This window comes from Rhodamnia argentea, chromosome 5 (assembly GCF_020921035.1).
Source record: "Rhodamnia argentea isolate NSW1041297 chromosome 5, ASM2092103v1, whole genome shotgun sequence".
NCBI classification, from domain to species: Eukaryota; Viridiplantae; Streptophyta; class Magnoliopsida; order Myrtales; family Myrtaceae; genus Rhodamnia; species Rhodamnia argentea.
Window position 1 is genome coordinate 3,401,121 of NC_063154.1, and position 19,683 is coordinate 3,420,803.

The 19,683-nt window shown below is 40.9% G+C and overlaps 1 protein-coding gene across 1 annotated transcript; it reads right to left on the reverse strand.

Annotated features, from left to right (window-relative positions):
- Positions 1-1,127: 1,127 nt before the first annotated feature.
- Positions 1,128-13,089, reverse strand: LOC125315197 (beta-hexosaminidase 1-like). The gene is made up of 15 exons (XM_048279586.1): positions 12,606-13,089; positions 12,395-12,478; positions 8,517-8,552; positions 7,834-7,945; positions 7,669-7,739; positions 7,398-7,528; positions 6,808-6,824; positions 6,508-6,556; positions 6,295-6,395; positions 5,414-5,473; positions 4,499-4,532; positions 3,695-3,793; positions 2,803-2,862; positions 2,487-2,737; positions 1,128-1,497 (listed from the first exon to the last, which is right to left on the reverse strand). The coding sequence occupies exons 1-15, from the start codon at positions 12,960-12,962 to the stop codon at positions 1,322-1,324; spliced, it is 1,638 nt and encodes a 545-aa protein (XP_048135543.1). The 5' UTR covers positions 12,963-13,089; the 3' UTR covers positions 1,128-1,321.
- Between the last annotated feature and the right edge of the window lie 6,594 nt (positions 13,090-19,683).

Below are 19,683 nucleotides of genomic sequence, written 5' to 3' on the forward strand. Positions count from 1 at the left end.
TCCCAAGCCGCAACACCACTTCCTCTTCACACGGTGGCGCTAGCCCAACAACTACCGGAAGCTCTCAGCCCGGCCCTGTTCACCCGCTAGCGGCCCTGTTTCAGAGACTGCAGCTGGGGAAGACAGTGTTGGAGCTCGCCCTTCCCATGACCACAGAGCTCTTCTTAAACCAGTACCACGGGCTGACGCACCTGCAAGCCAGCACCTTTGCAATCGCATTCTCCGTCGGGTTCGCCGCCACATGGATCGGCACGCTGCTGAATGGCATCTGGCCGCGGGCTACGAGCGCCTTGGAGTACTTCGGAGTGTTGACCATCTTCGTCGGCCTCTTCGGGCTGGTGAGCTGTTTTCTTCCCCCCTTCCTCGCGTGGGCGTGTTGGCTGTGTTGCGGCTTGTCGTGCCTGCCCTTCCTCCTGTACCTTGTTCTTCCGACGGCGGTTGAGGAAGCAAGCAGCGCGAACCGGCTGCCTCAAGGCAACGTTTAGCATGAACGAATGCACGCCGCATCACCTGGATTGCTAGCGCAGTCACTCGTGTCTCCTGTCCCCTCCCAATTGAGCCTCTCGTCTCGGATCAGCCTTTTTCCCGGCATCAACATTCGTATTTTTCTGTTGTTGTTGTTGTTGTTTTTTTTTTTTTTTTTTTTGGGTCTGTATCGGTGATGTTGAGGTTAATGTTCATGTTTTGGTTCGTCTCGGATCAGACTTCTTCCGGCCTCTACTTTCTTTTTGCAAAACTTACCCAAAAACTTAAACCAAAACTTAAAACATATATAAGCCCACGAAGCCAATAAGGAGCTTGTGGTGGTCGCGATCTTGCAGCCTACAGAGGGTGCCACCAACGCAAATGGAAATGGCTGCCCAACCTCAAGCGGAGTGAACAATGGCTATTTAATTTATTTTTAAAAAGAAAAGTTGCACGGTAATAATAACTTTAATTTGGAAACATTTTTACCTATCTATAATTCATACATTTGGTTGTGAATTTTCAACGTAATAATGGCTTATATCCCCATGTATTAATATTTTTTTGTGAGCTTATTCATCTTGTCAATGGCATATTTTAATTGCATAAGTATCTTTTAATTCAAATGATTTTTATAATTTATTATTAAAGCCTGCGAGAGCCCGAAATTGCCCTGCATGCATTTACAAAGCTCATTTGATTAGATCATCCATGTTCTATACCCAGAGAAAGACACTTCTAGATTAGCAAGCGAAGTTTGGAAAGGATACACTTCTTAATATCTCATGAACTTATGTCCTGGCCAAGTACATAGCAGCATTTTACAGATTTAAAACGAATAGCGGCGTTCGAAGAATCATTGGTCATAGCATGAACCGGGACCCTTCGGCGGACTCCGTGCGTATTGGTTTGTGACAGGAGCAGCTTGAACCCCCCGCCCATTCAGGAGGCATCTGAAGTAATGTAGTCGTGGTAATGCCGTTGTATTTACATCTCCGGCGGATGTGGCATCTCTCCTGCTCCACAATCGCTCTGCAAAATAGACAAACGAATAAATACAGATCAATGCAAAAAGATTATGATTACACCAGCAATAACAATTTTCTAATCTGTCATCAAGAAGGAATGCACAGCTTTAAGTACACCTGGGCTCATTGCGTTTTTACAATTTTGTACTAGCCTCAAGTGGTGTGTCTATAACAAGCAGTACGAAGCACTCAAGCCCTCCTAACGATGGCAAGAAAAGAAAGCTTAGACAAGAAAAAACTACCGTTATGGGGCTACTATGATCTCTTAGGAGGGCTTGCACATACATGATCCATCAATGGAAAAGGAGGAAAATGGCATGAACTGGCAAATTGAGTTTTGTGGAGATCAAAGGCAATGAGGACTTCCATGCCCTAGAAGAGCCATTTCACATGGTGTTTTCATGTCCCATCTCTTTTTCTATCACTTCCCATAGTATTGGAAGAAGCCCGCAGCATGAAACAAAAAATCATGGCTCCGTTCATGTCATGGAAAACGAACTATTTAGAAATCATTTTCATAAAAATGATTCATTGTATTGCTTATAAAAATGAATGAATGGGAAACTATTTTCATCGGTCACGAAAATATTTAAACATGAATTGTTACTGTCAACAAAAACATTTTCCATTGACTGTATAGGGGATCTTTTTAGGCAAATGTCTTCAAAATCATTTATTTTCCGCGAAACAAACAAAGTCTGAAAAGGCTTCAATGTAAATGGTGATAAACCAACCACCCCCGAATTGCTCCCCTTTTTGTACAACAAAAAATTTCATTTAGTAGAAAAACCGCTTCACCGATTAGTAGACAATAATAATAAGTTTTATGAGCGAAGGGATGAAGATATAACTTCACATTCACTAAAGGGATTTCCCTGCTATTTAAATAAAAAAAAAAAACAAATGAAACTCTAAATGGACAAAGAAGGATGAGTGCCGAGAAGAAAAAGACTCAATGCTTCAGCATAGAATGATGCTTAGAGACTGGCTTACCTGCAGCAGCAGCAGCTCTAGGCCATATCGTTTGCTGGACATTAGAAGTGTCGGCTGTCTCTCCCCACATGCAAACTTCACCGCCAATCACAAGTTTTTGTTTGGAAGCATCGCTTATTCCTTCGAGGGGCTCTGCAGTGTAGACTTTTTCCCATGGCACATCCAAATAATGTAGATACCAAACACCTTGATTGCTGAAAATGCATTTAAAGCCCTTTGCGACAGCCTTTGGACATACACCAGCTCCCAGCCTACAGTGACAAAAGTTAATTAGCTTGAAATCAACATGAATTAAATACTGATAAAAAAAACTTACCAGTTATGTACTATCGTCTTCGGATTAAGACTTTGGGGAAATGCATTGAATGTTTCCTCCCTGAAGCAGTATCAAATTAATGTCATATTCTCCACATATAAATGTTACAAAATATAATGCAGAATAAAAAATTAGGATGACCAGCACATGCACTGTCATGAATACTGATTGTGACAAACATAATCTCTATTAGCACACCGTTTCATTTTCTACCCGCCTAGGAGTCCTTCATACGTGCTCTTTCTCATAATTATTTTCCAAAAACCTTCTCTCCTCTGAAACCAAGTGCCAGAAGCCTGATAATAACCACTTACTATCTTGAAAAATCGAGAAGGTAGATGTCAGTCAACCGGATCTCCAGGCCATAACCCGTCTATAACTGTAATCTAGTTCCCACATCATTTTAGCAGCGAATCCACCAAAATCTTTCAAAATGATAGGCCCAAATTTAAGCACATGTTATGAAAGTCCTATTTGATAAGCAAAGACAATGATATTAATGACATAACCTCTAGTTACAAAAGTCTGAAAAGACCACTCTTCCACGCAGCACTATAAAGAACACTACAGTACAAGTGCCCATATGCTGACATTACCCGAAGTTCCTGATCATAAAGTTCTTTCTTTTTAACTCTACAGCACGACAAAGTGAATATGCTAAACATCAGAAGTGATATTCCTTAACATTAAACAACATATCATCTCAACAAGAGGACAATTCCATTAAAATCTGTCTCTAAATGATGCAACAATGTTGAGATCCGCCTCTTCAACAAATGTTCTGTCATATTGGTGCAGAGACTCGATGTAAACTAGGAAAATTGGCCAAGAGAAGGAGAATAACAATGTGAGAACCAAACTGCTACCAGCGGGTGGTAGGACATGTACATACCAGTTGACAGGGGTCAAATTTTTTGAAATGGCAATTTCTTGAGCTCTGATTACAAAATACTTGTACGCGTCTTTACCAGTCATGTTGTGACTTTGGAGCCTGCATTTAAAATGACCCTCATGTTCAGCATCTGAAATGGGTTGTTGGAAGCAAGAATTGGTAGACTGCATTAAGAGGAGGGGAGAGAGGGGGCATCAGGTGGGAGGCATACAGGGAAAGGTATCGCCACAGAGAAACAAGCTAGTGCTAAATCCACACAATTTCAAGGAATGGTTTGATCCAATACCAAAAAAGATTAAACAGTGAAAATTGCTTCCAGACTTCAGCAGTTATCTGAAGAGATCTAATTGAAAATGTCACATAGTTGCTGCCCCACTATTCCTCTCTCTTCTTGAGGATCCTAATAATGGAAAGACTTGTTGACTCTATCCAAATCTTTTAAAATCTAATTTCTAAAGCACATTCGGAACTTTGACATGGTTTTCTAGGTAAGCTAGAAGATATTTTAGTCAAGGTACTAACCCAGTCTACATCAATGAAAACAAAGTACAACATTTCAACGGGAATGCGTTGCATGCTCATTCACACCGATGATAAACAGAAAGGCTTTCCTGTAATCATAACTTAATAAAATGAATAAATCTGCTGCAATAGCTTTGGCAAAAGATCTAAGACCATAGTAACGTTGACGAGTTGGTTGAAAAGACGGCATAGTTTATGATAACATTCAAAATAATTGCAAGTTCCCAGGACAAACTTCTGGAAAGTAGGATAAATATCAAGTAAAGTGGTTGATTCATTTACCACTGCTTCACATGTGTAGTGGATGTCCAACAATCTGCAAACGAAATACAGACAACAATAATGACTTAAATGGATTGTGATCATAAAACTTAAAACCAGAGAAACAGGAAAACCTACTGTCTCAAATTCCAGAATGCTGTCATTTCACAAGTAGATATACTCACCCACTAGATATCATTTGACATTACAACTGCTTATTGCTGCAACTGATCTCACTATAAAATTAGGTGGCATTTTGCGATAATGTTATTAGACTCTTCATATTTGGTAATACCATGGCCATCATATATATACAAGTCCGATAACGTCTATATGATCCTTTAACAGTATACAGAGGATGACCAGTTGGTATTATTACTATGTTTTACAAATGCTTGGTCCTTGCAGAAGTAGAAAGCTCAGTTCTCTGACATCTGGGCTCAATGTTCTTGTATGTGCAGCTAATCAGCAAAGGATCCACATAGTTCGAACATTGCGGGGATTAAAAAGGGTCTCTAAGCTCCTGATTCATGAATTTTCTGAAATTTATCGTTCCAAGAAATAGGAGAAGATTTTGATGGTTAAAAAAGGGATATTCTAGTCTGAAATTCAGATTTTCAGTTTTATGGGTCTAAGCAGATACTAAGTAGCTGACAGTATCCCTTACCAAAAAAAAAAAAGTAGCTGACAGTATCCTTTTTAAAGCCTGAAATTTTCATAATTTTTTTTCTCTAGTGCTAAAGCCTATGACATAGGATGGAAATGAGGCTACTTCCCTCATTTTACCCAGAATAAGAGCCCCTGTTACATTCCTTAGTCAACTTTTGCAAAGTACTTCTAAAGTCGTGAAATAGAAAAGGTCTACCGATCATTTAGGTTTTAAAGAACAAATGACTGCCAAAGGAAAAGAGAGATGCTAAAGTCACCTGCACTAACCTGTGTTAACCTCATCACCACCCAAGTGAAATAGCTCAAAGGGAAAGATTTTTCTCATATCTGCAACGATAGGATTTGTTAGATCTAAGAGGTGCCTAGGATACTATAATTATCAAGAGATTACCAAATCAATAGGAAAAATGCACTCTTACTTCATGCGTTCTAGCTCTCGGAGTAAAGCATGAACTTCCGTAATTTAACATTTGAAATATTAAGAAGAAGCCAATGGCTAATTAAGGGTGTGTAGGAAAGCTCCTAAAAAAATTTTTTTAAAAATTTTAGTATCAGGAACACTTTTGGGCAGAAACGAAACAAAAAATACTTGTTTCTTTGTTCGGAACACTTTTATCAAAGCTTTTGAAAATATTTTATAATAAAAGAGGACACTTTTTGAACCCTATGTTCTGACTACTCCTTCACACTCTCAAAGATGAATTTTTATAAATTTTTAAATTTTTAGTTACAACGCGTTTTGTTCCCAAAAGTGCGGGACAAAAATAGAAAAAGGGTTTTGTTCAAAATATGGAAACGTTACTAGCACCCTAAGTCATCAGGTATCAAAGACTCGTCAAACAAGCCCTCTTCCCACCCCAAATGAATGAGAGGAATCTAGTATGCCAGGCATTTCTTAAATGACAAAAAATCCTTTCCTACTCAAGTAGGCGCCTTGCCCATGCAGAGATTTTTTAAGGGAAAAGCTTTACACTGCAAAAGTTCCACATGTTATTACTCGAGTCAACATGGCTTTCTTCCTTCAGGAACTCATGAAACATAAACGTCGATGTTACAGTAGATGTATAGATAATTCATACATCAAAAGCAGCAACAAGAAGGCAAAATGGAAGATTTAGCACTGTAGATAAGGATACTAAATGCCTAACCTGATAAGAGGCCAGAAATTAAGTCAAAGGTAGAATTTTTTGAAACATCAAGTGGCTCTTTACAGGATGAAGAAGGCCATAATTCAGGATACCCTTTTCCCCTGCATTAAAGAAGATCAGAAATTTATGGTAGCTTACTTAAGATACACAACCTAAAAACGTCCACATAATCTCATCACAGGCTGCAAAATATCCAAAAAAGAAGTGTCTCACCATGATTCTGCATGACCAGGGACATCTACTTCAGCCATCACATGGATTCCTAAAATCAGTTAAGAAAGATGATCAGCAAACACCACAATTGTACTAGCAGTGATAGTAACTTAGTCATAATTATATAATACACTCATATAGTGCAGCAGTTCTAAGGTACCAGATTTATGCAAGTTCTTTGTAGCGACACAAGCAAACAAGTTCAAAAAACTTATATCAAATTTATGAAACCACAATTGCAATGAAATACGTGAGAATACATTCATCAAGCGCAGCAAAGAAACGAATGAGAGAACATACCTCTACTTTTGGCAAAGCTTCATATGGTGAAAGCCAGCATGACAACAAAAAGACAAAGTTAGTACATTGCCAGGTGCCAGATCCATGAAGTCAATATATGTGATGACATAAACCATCAACATAAATTTAGCGGCAGCATGGAGGGGAAAACATGTTATTTGTTGTATAAGTTAGGCAGTCTATAATTGCATATGCACTTCATGTCAGATTACCTCTAGCAATGAAGTTCCTCTACATAGGATCTGACTAGTAAAAAGCATTGCTATAGTTTCCCTATATACAAAGAATTCTCCATCCGTAAGAGTCTCTAAACCATTCTCTCAGTCAATCTCTGGCGTGCTATATCTTGGGAACAAAAAATGGGACTCGATCAGAAAGTTAACATACTGAAAGAGAAAGAAACAGTTATCAAAGAGAATCGACTTATTCAAGAGATGATTTCACGTATTCATGCTAATATCTCATATTGACCAATGTAAACCCAACTGATATATCCAAAACATTATCAAGAACCGCCTACAGTAGTATATAATCCAATCGCATGAAGGAGAAGAATTTGCCCATCATGGGACAAGCAATTGATATCTTACTTCACTATTTCATACGCATCCTCAACTGTATATCGCTCCCATTTTGTATATGCCCCTTGCCACAACTTAGGATAGGTAGGCACTTCTAGAGGAAATGACTGACTGTCCACCATGTGCCAATGCAGGACATTCTAATGATTGTAATTCCCATGGGAGGATCGCATTTGTGGGAATTAAACGATCAAAATATAGAATAGTGATCAGTAGAGTGTGTCAGGAAAAGTGCACTGAGAATAGCAGCAAGAAGGAATTGCAAGTTATCGTATCTTACAAGTTTAGCAAATGACATGGAATCCAGTATGTGCTTAATTACGTCGACAGGGTAGTAGTGCCTCGATGTATCTGTTAAAGAAGATGCATGGCACCAATAAAAATAACATAATGTCAATAGATGTTTGCCGTTCAACATTTTAATCAATAAAATCATTGCTCTTACCAAGTAGTAGTCCACGATATGCAAACCTCGGTTCATCATGGATATACCATGGAGCCTGGCGTACAAGCACTGATTTTGTGCTATAATCAAAAGTACATAATTGGCTGAATGTCTGAAACAATGTAAAAGATCGCTTGAGAAAGAGTCATATCTCCAACAAACTGCAGCGGGAGGATCAACTTAACACAGAGATCACACCTTGGAAATATAACCGACATACTACTGAATGATAAATAACAAATAAGATAATGTTCTTTAAACACCTCTAACTCAGAATTGGGTGATCATGGATGAGAACTGTGAGTTTGCAGCATAGGTTGTTATACCCAAGCTTACATTTGGCTTGATGAGTACATTCTGTTTTCAGTAAACCATCTACTTCTGCCAAACACGAGACTTCCATAATTTACAAATGAAGTAGCATGAGGAAGCTGCCCATCACAAAGTTAATGCTCCTAACTGTTTGACAATTATAAAATGACTGTTAATATAGTTTTCTCAGTAGTACAACCGCTATCCCAATGAACATATCTAGCTCGAGAAGGGAAAGGGGGGAAAGAAAAGGAAACGTTCCGGCAGCATCTTACCACCCTTAGCTTTCCAAAGTCAACGATAATAGCAACACGATACCACTTTTGAAATTTTTCAATACATGAAGAGAGTTTAAAGACATTTGTACATACCTCCAACCCTCGTAATGCACCATAAACAGTATTTGCCTGCAGCAAACAGAAACACGCTTATTTCGACATGATTGTTCATGCATTCGTGCAAATACATGTCTGTGTGCTCAAGGCCATGTCATCATGTTATGGTTGTTAAAGTTATACCATACTCTACTATTGGCACCTGATTTTTTTAATCAACCTCTTTCCGGTTTATTTTTGGAAAATCCATAGAAATTCATAAAAAATTGAAAAATTGAAAAATCAACTTTGGTAGCCTTGGCCAAGCTCAAGGAACCATTTTTGATCAAAAAATAATTTTTCATATTTTTCACATTTTTTGATATTTTTTCAAAAAATAGGAAAATTCCAAAAAAAAAAAAATACCAGTCGAGGTCACAAAAATACAGAAAAATAGTCAGTATTTTTATTTTAATTCCCTTTTCATTTTGACCTCTTAAAATTTGAAAATTTCAATTCAGATTTGTGTGTTCCTTCACAAATGCACCCTGCAAATTAGACATAAAAATACCATTTGGGGTCATTTTATTTTTCTTTCGTCACTATTGAGGGTTGTGACATGATTCTCTTGTATTCCATTTCACATTCTGATCCAATTGCACTTTAATTTGCTCAATTTCGGCACTAGGGACTTAATTGCATAAAAAATCCTTTCACTTTAGTCCCTAAAATGCCAAATTCGAAATTACATCTTTCTAAAAAATACCCACGGAACCCCAAGACTTCTATCCTATATTTTTTGACCTTCTGAATCTAATGACGGGCTCAATTGATGATAATTCTTTCATTAAGGACTCCAATTTTACAAAAATCACTTTCGGATCCTACCCAACATTTGGGATTTTCACTCAATTCCTAGAGTATTTTTCACAAAAAACCACATTTCCAGAAGGAATCCAGGATGGGAAAGTGATTTTTGACACCAATTTCGCGAAAAAATGATGTCTGCAAGGTCAATTATGATACTTTTCTGGCGAACCGGGTTTTCCGGGTCGGGCGGATCCGACCCGGTAACCCGGAACTGTTCATCATCTTCCCCAAAATCCCACGTGCGCAAGATAGAGAGAGCAGGTCAGTTTCTCAAACGGCTTTTCCTCAACAAAAAGGGAGGAAGCTTCCAGAAGAAAGAATCAGTTAGGGGAGGTGAACAAAAAGGAAAAAGTACTCGCAAAGTGGAGGGGAAAAAAACAGAAGGAGAGATTGGGGCGGAATAGAGAGAGAGAGAGAGGAGTAATCGCAAAGGGGAAGGATGGCCATTGTTGAACCTCGACGACGAACTTCAGAGCGGGATACTCCATTCCCCAAACGATTGCAAGCTGGGGAGATCATCGGGTGAAGTTTTCTGCGACCTCGAAAGATAGCCGAACCTCTCGAAGTTGAAACTTCATTCACGAAAAAAGGTAAAAGTCGCACTCGAGCTTCGTAGAACTTCATTAATGGCGGATTCGTAGCTTCGATGTATTTTCTTTGATTTCTTTAGTTTATAATCGTTCTCGACCATACACTGAACTCGCCTATGCGTTTGCTTTGCATTGATTTGGCTTAAAACTCCCGAGTCCATCCCTCAACTCTTCCGGACTGGATGCGACCTAAATCGCTCGTTTCAAACAAAATCAAAACCATTGGCTCTCCAGGTAAGTGAACCCGACCTCCATGGATGATGTTTGGTTATTTAGTTTGGGCCTCAATTGTGAATATCAGGAGATCGGGTCAGGTGAATGTCTGCTACTGCTCGTGTTCATATAAGTCAGTTGCAGACCATCTTTTTCTTCTGAATCTTTAATATGTTGGTTCTGAGGTTGAGTTGATTCAGTTTGCTGTCAAACCGAAGCATTTTTGTGTAGTTTAGAATCTGTCTCGGTGTTTTCGGCGACATTCCGGCGTTTTCGTCGGACGTCACTCGGTGGCCGATCCTGTACAGGGTCGACTTTAGGTTAGTTCAAGTGGATTCTTAGATTGAATCTGGTATATATAAACAAGAAATCGACAGGAAGTCGTTTGGTGCGAAGATATTGTATTTCCGAATCGGTTTTGACGCCGAAATGCGACTTCCGGCGAGGCGCCCGTGACGGCGCCGGTCATCTTCCACGGCGAAGCGTTGACCGGTCAACGCGAGTTGACCGAGTCAACGCTTACGTGTCGCCGACGTGGCGTACACGTGACGCACACGTCGGCAAATAGTTATAACAAATAACAAAAATAAAAAAAAATTTAATCCGACAGTCCAAGGTCTGCCACGTGTCGAGATCCTGGCTTTTTCGAAAATAAAATGATTTTCGAAATTATTCATTTTTTGAAAAATAAAAAAATCCGATTTTTGTGATCGCGCGGCCCAGGTTTGGCCGCGTGTCACTATTCCGATCGTTGGATCAATTTTTGAATTTCGGATAATAAATATTAATAAAAAAATCATTTTCCGAATAAAAAATAATACTTTTGATCTGACGGTCGTGGACTAGCCACGTGTCTTTATCCTGACCGTAGACTCATTCTTAGATTAGAGAGTTGTGATTTCGCCACGTGGCGAATCCTGAGCCATAAATTTTGACTTCCGATCGGAGGGTCCAGAGAGCGCCACGTGGCACAATCTGAGACGCACATTTCATTTTAGGTGGGAATTTTCAAAAATTCGAGCGCAAATGTTCGGGCGACGTCGTTTTGGAGAGAGGTCGGTCCGGGCGCGGATTCGGACCGGGTTGACTGGTCTGTGGACCGGGTTGACCGGTTCGTTGACTGCGTTGACCCGGTCCAAAAAAAATAAATAAAATAATAAAAAATAAAAAATTCGAAAAATCATAAAAAAAAAAATTCAAAAAAAATTAGGAAAAATTGTAGAAAATTCCTAAAAATTCCAAAAATTCCCAAAAATTGAGGAATGACCACAATCAACTGGCCAATCCTATTTTTGAGATTTCTTTTCCCAATCTTTCCAAAAATGACAATTTTACCTTTAAGGGGATAATTTGTCTCCAAAAATTCTCAAAAATTTCAAAAAATGTCGAAAATTAGGAAGTGGGTCAGTTTAAATAGCCAATCCTATTTTTCAACATTTCTCACCCTAAATCTTTTCCGAAATGACTATTTTGCCCTTTTTGGCAAATCGTCCCCAGATTTTCTTAAAATTACGATTTTGCCCCTCATGGGTGAATCATTTCCAAATCACTCCCGACCCTCTCTTATACTTTGAATACCCTTTCTCTAAGCCAATAGGGCTATATTATGAATGTCATGCCAATTTGATGTGATTTATTCGCATATTATGGATTCCTTGATTTGCGCATTTACTTTAATTAATTGTGATTGCTAAGATAGTCATTCTCATCCGCATGAATTCCTAGATTTAGGATTCGTACCCCACTCATCTGCATGAAATCCGAGGTTAGAAAATTCAGTCAACTTAGGTACCGAAAGGGCGTCAACTACGATAGTTGGCGTAACTAAGTCCATGATCCCACTTTTCTGGTTCTCGCAGAATCGAATAGAAGCTCCCAACTATTCGATAATGTTTCCAATCGTACCTTCCACGAAACGATTGGTGGCGACTCCAAGGCATGCACACGTAGCACATGCCACTAGACCACACCGAAGGTCGACTACGATATCATCCGTTGCGATTTGGGTAATGGGCCTTGGGAGAGGCCCGCGTCCGAAGGTCCACAGGCAACTGGGCCGGAAGGGCGACCCATTACCCCTCGATCTCCCGCCGACAAGATCGGGTCGCGACATCTACAAGCTAGAGTTGTTTGATCCGAGCTTTCATCCAATATGATTCTCTTGGGATGGAATTGGACTCGTGAAGATGTTTTGGCTGAAATATTTGTTTCTTATCAATTCATCAAACTCCACAATCCAATCGCAAAAGTCGGTCACTTTACCTCAATTGTCGCCTCTCCGTTGATCGACTTCCCATCACTCTCCGTCACAAGCAAAGTATAGCTCTCATCCACCCCAAGTTGAAGCTGCAAAAGAAAGACGCACGCTAACCAACAACTCAAAAATTTCACATGGCGCGCGCGCCAATTTCCGCCAACTCATTCAAGTAAGTGGAAAAATTGTAAATGTATCCACATCGCAAACCGCACGAACCTCTTCATTCCCCGAGCGAACCACGATCCTCAGCCTCCCGATGTCGTACCCCGACGCCCTCTTCCTGAGCGTGTTGAAGATGGAGAAGACGCCGCTGTGCTGGAAGATGATGCTCTTGTACCGGTCGAACGCGTCCTTCACGATCCTGGAGCCCCCGCCCTCGCCGCCGACGACGAGCGCGAGGGCGGGATCGACGGAGAGGGTGTCCCCGCCGGTGGTGAACTCCGCTGGGAGCGGCCAGAGGTACGTGAGCTCGCCGCCACCTCCCGACGCGAGGCTCAGCCGGAGGAGGAGGAGGAGGAGAGCGAGGACGACGAGGCAGAGGACCTGCCTGGGAGGCGAATCGGGCGGGGGCATGGCTACGGTTGGCGGATGGATCGAAGGAGGAGGAGGAGGAGGTTTGGAGAGTTGGAGATGGAGTTGGAGTTGGAGATCACATGTTGGGCGTTAAAAGGGAGTGTTGAAAATGAGGAGATAATGTTTGGAATCTCTCTGCCCGTCCACCAACGTCTCCCTCTTCCATTTTTTATTTTTTTTATTTTTATACCCTTTTATTTATTTTTTTTTTTTTTGTAGCTTAGTCTGTTGGTTTCTGGCGATTTTTCCATGTTACTTTAGGAGGAAAGAACGGAATCTCAACGTGGTGGTGATCACGGGAACGGCGAGTAATCAGTTGCCGATTCAGGAAAATGGACTCGCCTCCCACGAGTGCAATCCACTATTTTCCTCTCCACTCCGTTGACCATCCTTTGTGAGATAAAATCATGCGGTCCAGCTTGCACCGTTACGATTTGCTTGTTATGGTGCCGTTACGCTAGGCGAGTCCATTCTTTCTTTCTAAAATATCATGGAAAAATCGCCACAAACTTAGAGACAAAACTCAAAAAACCGAAAAAAAAAAATACATATTGAGTTTCCATTCCACATCGGGCAAGGGTGCCCAGATCTGAACGGCGCCGGCCCTCGTGTGGGGCCGGTGACCCTCACTAGGATCGGGAGAGGCTCGTCCAGATTGGGGTGCCCTCGCTCGAGCCTAGCGAGGGTCCCCGGCCCTTGCTTGGGGCCCGTGGTCGGCAAGTAGTAGAAACCTAGGCACTGCCTTTTTCTTTTTTTTTTTTTTCAGTTTTGTTTCTTTTTATAATTGCTAACTTTTTCTCTTTCGGTTTTTAAATATATCTTAGAAGAGTTCTGAATAAATAATAATAATTAATGTCGCATAGGAGAGAGAAATTAATTTAAAAATTACCACGTCAACATTTTCTATTAATCAAACCGATCATGTTAACGAAATGGCTTGATTTTACCAACTTAACAAGTTTTAGGACTCGATGAGGATGGAGTTGTGGGCGAGAGAGTTGGCAGGCGAGAGCCTGTGTTGAAGAGCTCGAGTTGTCAGAATGTGAGGTTGTCAAGGGACCATGTTGTAGAGGGGAGAGAGAGAGAGAGAGGGTTCTTTAGGGGGGGTGGTGCAGGGACGGCAGGGTTGGTGTTGGCGGGGATGAAGGTGGTGGAGACGGGGAGCATCGAGGGGTTGATGGCGGAAAGGATGGAGACCTGTTAAGAATCGCGCACCAATACCAGAAAATAATCCAAGCAAACAATCCACATGTGTTGGCGGAGACGGGGAGCATCGAGGGTTGATGGCGAAGAAAATGGAGACCTGTTAGGAATCGCGCACCAATACCAGAAAATAACCCAAGCGGAACAATCCACAAGACAGATTCTAATAATAAAAAACACATCAAAAAATTTGTTATCGAAGTTCACCTAAATTTGGGCTACATCTCCCCGCAGAGACACCCTGCGAATCCATTGGTCTTCGAGAAAGCAGGGATACAATTGATGAACTTATCACAAGATCGAGGCATAAATAAATTGAGAACATTCCGAATGCCGATTCTCCTCTTCTTCTTTTTTCTCTCTAAATCTGTTGTGACCCTACGCTAAATATTACTGCATATATGCGCTAAATATTATGCTGCTACTCTACGTTAAATATTAAAGTGAACTAAAGTGAAAAGACAAAAAAAAAAAGAATCTTAATAAAATATTAGGCTTCACCCGCCAACAAAAACTCAGTTGCGAGTCAGCTGGAAGGCGCTCGAGGATGTTGCTGGCTCGCCGGAGGAGGAAGAAGAAATTAAAGCGAGAGAAGAGAGAGGAGCAGGAGCGGAATGAGAGATGGGATCACGGCCAGTCGTGCATACGTGACACTGCGTTGCCCATCCTGTTGACCAACCTTTGCAAAATAAAATCCACTCCTTTGCCCATCATGTTGACCATCCTGTTGACCGTAGAGAATTTTTGTTAGATTGCACGAGTGGGAAGCGGTGTTATTCCCACAGGAAGGGACAGAGATTTAGAAATGGAATTATATTTAGGAAGAAAACAAACTTGTCGTCTCCAGGACGGCATTCGAACTCGCAGTAATGTAGTCACGGTAGGCCCGTTAAATGGATGGGGTGGATCGGGTAAAAAAAAATGATCCGACCCGAATTTTTTTTTTTTTGTGTAATAGAATTTTAGCGATTTGATCCGACCCGACCCAACTTATATTACTAAAAACACATTCATATCAACACCAAAAAAATTAACTTACATTGATCTCTTCATAAGAACATCTTTCTTGGATATATTATTGGATTAACACAATAAAAAAATGCCAAACTAGTACGCTTATGATAAATTTACCTCAAACTAATTTTTTTATCATCAAAAACCTCAAACCGATACTCCCGTAACAAATTTACTCTACATTATTTTTCGTTAAATTAGGTTAATATCCCAAAAATTTTTAAACCGGTACAAGTGTGATAAACAAATTATAAAATTTACAAACCGATGCTCCCATCAAGCGCCACGTATCACCTAGCTCGATAATTTGACGGTAAAATTTAACGAAAAAATAGAGGGTAAATTTATCATAGGTATACTAGTTATAATTAAAAATAAAAAAAGGAAAATCAAACCTAAGGAGGCCGGCGGCGACGATTGACCAAGGCCGCCGGGATTTGGGCAACCGACAACGACGGTTGCTAGGCCGCACGACCCCAGGCAATCGTCGCTAGGGTCACACGACCCCCGCAATAAGGCTCGAGGTCACGTGACCTAGGCGGTCCTCTCTTGGGCCGGGCGATCCCAAGCGGCCATCATTAAGGTCGCACGGGCCATGCGACAACGCACTGGGGTTGGGCAACCCTCGGCTAGGGTCGTTTGGGTCGTACGACCCCCGACGGCTCTCGCCTGGGCTCGCACGGCCTAGGCAACGGTTGCCGAGGGGTCGCGCGGCCCGATCTCCGCCCTTTGGCGAGCCTCGGCTCATCGATCACCTAGGATTTCATGGATCGCCGATCACCTAAGATTTCATTTCTTTCTTTTTAAGTAAAAAATAAGGGACAAATTTGGAATTTAAATGAAAAAGTGAGCACATTATTGGAAGAAAAAACCCTAGCTCAGCAATTTTCAAGGCCAACGCTTATCCCAAAGCCCCTTGAGAATGGTTGTCAAATGCTTTGCATTTTTCTCAAGGAGCTTTGGGAAAGCTAAACCAAACCCATCCCATATTTAGGAAGAAAACAGACTTGCTAAACGATATCGGCAAATGACTTGGATCGAAGCTAACACTGCGAGGTAAAAAAATTGCCTGGCAGTGGCTTCTCTCTCTCTCTCTCATTTCGCTAGCCTCAGGCGACCATAAATTTGGGGTCAACTATGGCCAGGCTATTCACAGTGGTCGCAAAACCTCCGTGGTGGCACAAGTTGCCTATGTGCTTCATGGAATTATACAATGTACAAGATTTAAGTTTAGGTTTAGGTTTACGGCTAAATTTTGCAACAAAAAAAAAAAGGAAGCATTTCCCTCATTCTAAGATAACGTGTTGATCAAGTGGTCTTGTTATGGAAGACATTTTTTAAGAAAAAATTACCAAAAAACTCCTAAATATATTGCAATTATGCTAATCTAGTTATAATTTTTTTTTTTTTTTGCCAATTGAATCCTAAACCTTTTGCATTTGTTCGAATTTAGTCATTTTGGCCAAAAATTGGTAGCATGGACGCCAACCATCTTACATGGCATTGCCAACGCCGATGTGGATTTGTTTAAAAAAATTTAATTTTTTTGAATTTTTCCGTCTTTTTTCTTTACTGTTTTTTTAATGGTCGGCATGAGGCCCACGGTTATCGGCCGAGGCTCGGCAACCTCCAACGGCCATTGGGAGAGGGCTTGGAGCCCTCGCCGGAGGACAGCAGCCTCCTGCCGGCCATTAACAAAACAAAAATAGAAAAGAGAAAAAAGAAGATATAAAAAATTAAAATATTTCACATTCAAAGCCGGTAGTGCCACATGGAACGGTTAGTCTATTGGCCGGCATTTATGTCATCAATTTTCGCCGGAAAGACTAAATTGGTATAAATGCAAAAGGTCTATGACTCAATTGGTAAAAAAAACAATTTATGAGTGAATTAGCATAAATTCAAAAATTTTAGGACTCAATTGAAAAAAAAATTATGACTAAATTAGCACAACTGTAATAAGTTTAGAAATTTTTTGGTAATTTTCTCCACTTTTTAGTAATAGTACCCAAATTGGGCTTCAAAATTGGTATGCTAATTATTTTGAGAAACTGTAAGTGGGCCTGTAATTTTTATTTTTTTTTGGTCATAAGCGGGCCTTTATTTAAGCGGGACATATAAAACACTTAAATTATAAGGCCTTTGCTAGCATAATAGTTATTAATTATTCTTTATCTATTTTTTGTGGCTCAATCTCTCAGTAGATAAAAAACTGTCCCTAAGCATATTTCTAACTATAATACGCTACATCACTTACTATATTAATTACGTAAATGAACCTTAACGTAATATTTTTAGTATTCCTTTTACTAGGAACAGATAAAACAATATGATACACTTAAACAATACTCCTTTGTTGATGCCTGGAAGTACTTTCCTTAGTAAAACACAATGCAATAAATTTTCAAAATGGAAATTACCATACACGTCGAACATTGCTTCGAAAAGGACGTAATTATGCAGGCTTAAGTGCACCACAAGTGCCATAAATTGTGTACGGCGCTTACTTTAGTGTAAATTCCAAATCGATCACTTTAGTGCTAAGTTTTTAACTCGTACTTAAGTGCCAACTTTTAAAAACATCTTTAGTGCCGGGGTGGCTTCGAAAATTGACCGTGCTATTTTTTATTAATATTTGAGTGTCGGTGAATTTGACATTAAAATGATCGTTTGTTTTTAAATATTGGCACTTAAATGATCGTTTAAAAAAAAAAATTGGCACTTAAGTGATCGTTTTAAAGTTTTGGCATTGATATGATCGAAGTTACAAAAACTTAACACTAAAGTGATCCATTTGAAGTTTTGGATAAAATGGGGCAACATGGCTTGGGGTGTAAGTCTAATTATGCATGCACGACTTTATTGGTCACTTTTCTGATCTGTTCTCTACGAGCACTGACGAGAGGAGATGCTACTGGGAGGAAGAGTTATTGTAGCCGCCGCTATGCAAGGCGGACCGAGTGCCTGCTCCAGATATCCAGGTGAACTGTTGAATACGACATGAACATGTTCATGCTAAACAATACCTTCATAAAGCCGTTCCACGCTACTCTCTTCCTCAGCCACCGCCGGAGGAACAAGGCACAAGAGGAAGGGCAACCCTTGGTACTGGTTTAAGAGGAGCCCCCCCGTGGTCATGGGAACGGCGAACCCCAGCACCCTTGTCCATGGAACAGGGACGCTACTGGGTAAACAGGTTTGGGCCGGGACAAGTTGAACTTTCTGGCCTGAGAGCTTCCAGCTATCGTTGCGCTTCTGGTTCCATGCTCATTCGATGTGCGTATGGTTCCATCATCGATTGGCAGTGAGACGCCTACTACGACGTAGATGGAATCGTCCATCACTGGGCAGCGTGTTGGGCTAGCGCCATCGTGTGAAGCGGAGGCGGTGAAGCCGTTCGGGATGTGGCTGTTACATGATGGATGATGCAAGCGATGGAATATGGGAAGCGAGGTTGAGGAAGAATGAGATGAGCCATGAACGAGTCGCCGAAGTCCGATGAGCGGACATTTCTCGTTCGGGCAAATACTACTTCCCTCCCCTCGTATTCCCGTTCCTTTTTATACTGTCTGAAAATGCATGACGTGGAATACTGAAAAATATGAAAAGACGACCGATGCAGGAATATAATATATACGCACGGCAAAGTACCGTCGCCTCCGACCCAAAAAAAAGTACCGTCGCCAAGTCAAGGCGCGATGTTAGTCCCCAACATTTTAGTCGCAGATGTTTTTTGGCACCCGGTCGCCTGGTGACGGGATGTTAGTCCATAATATTTTAGTCCGTTAGTTGCGTCACCAACTTAAGGCGCGATGTTAGTCCGCAATATTTTAGTCGCAGATGTTGTTAGGCACTGCTCCATTGCCTAGCGACAAGATGTTCCATAATATTTTAGTCTGTTAGTTCCATTGCCAACTTGAGGCGCGATGTTAGTCCATAATAATTTGGAAATGGACCCCCGCGATGTTAGGAGTGACATGATCGATCCGGGTCATCCAAATAAAAAATGGACGGCCTGGATTGATCCACATCACTTTTTTTTTTAAATTTTGAAATTTCCCACCAATTTTTTTTTCCCCCTTTTAAAATGTGATGTGGATGAATCCGGGCCATTCATTTTGAAATGGATTGCCCGGATCCCTCAATCTCATCCCTACCTTTGTGGTAGGGGATCCGGATCCTAATAATTTAGTCGCGGATGTACTTTGGCACCCCATCGCCTGGTGACGGGATGTTAGTCCATAATATTTTAGTCCGTTAGTTTTGTCGCCAACTTAAGGCGCGATGTTTGTCCGCAATATTGTAGTCGTGGATGTTATTTGGCACTGCTCTATCGCCTAGCGACAAGATGTTCCATAATATTTTAGTCCGCTAGTTCCATCGCCAACTTAAGGCGCGATGTTAGTCCATAATAATTTAGTCGCGGATGTACTTTGGCACCGTGACTAATCTAATTGCGGAGGCAAAGTGCCTTGACTAGGCGATGTTAGTCCATATTATTTTA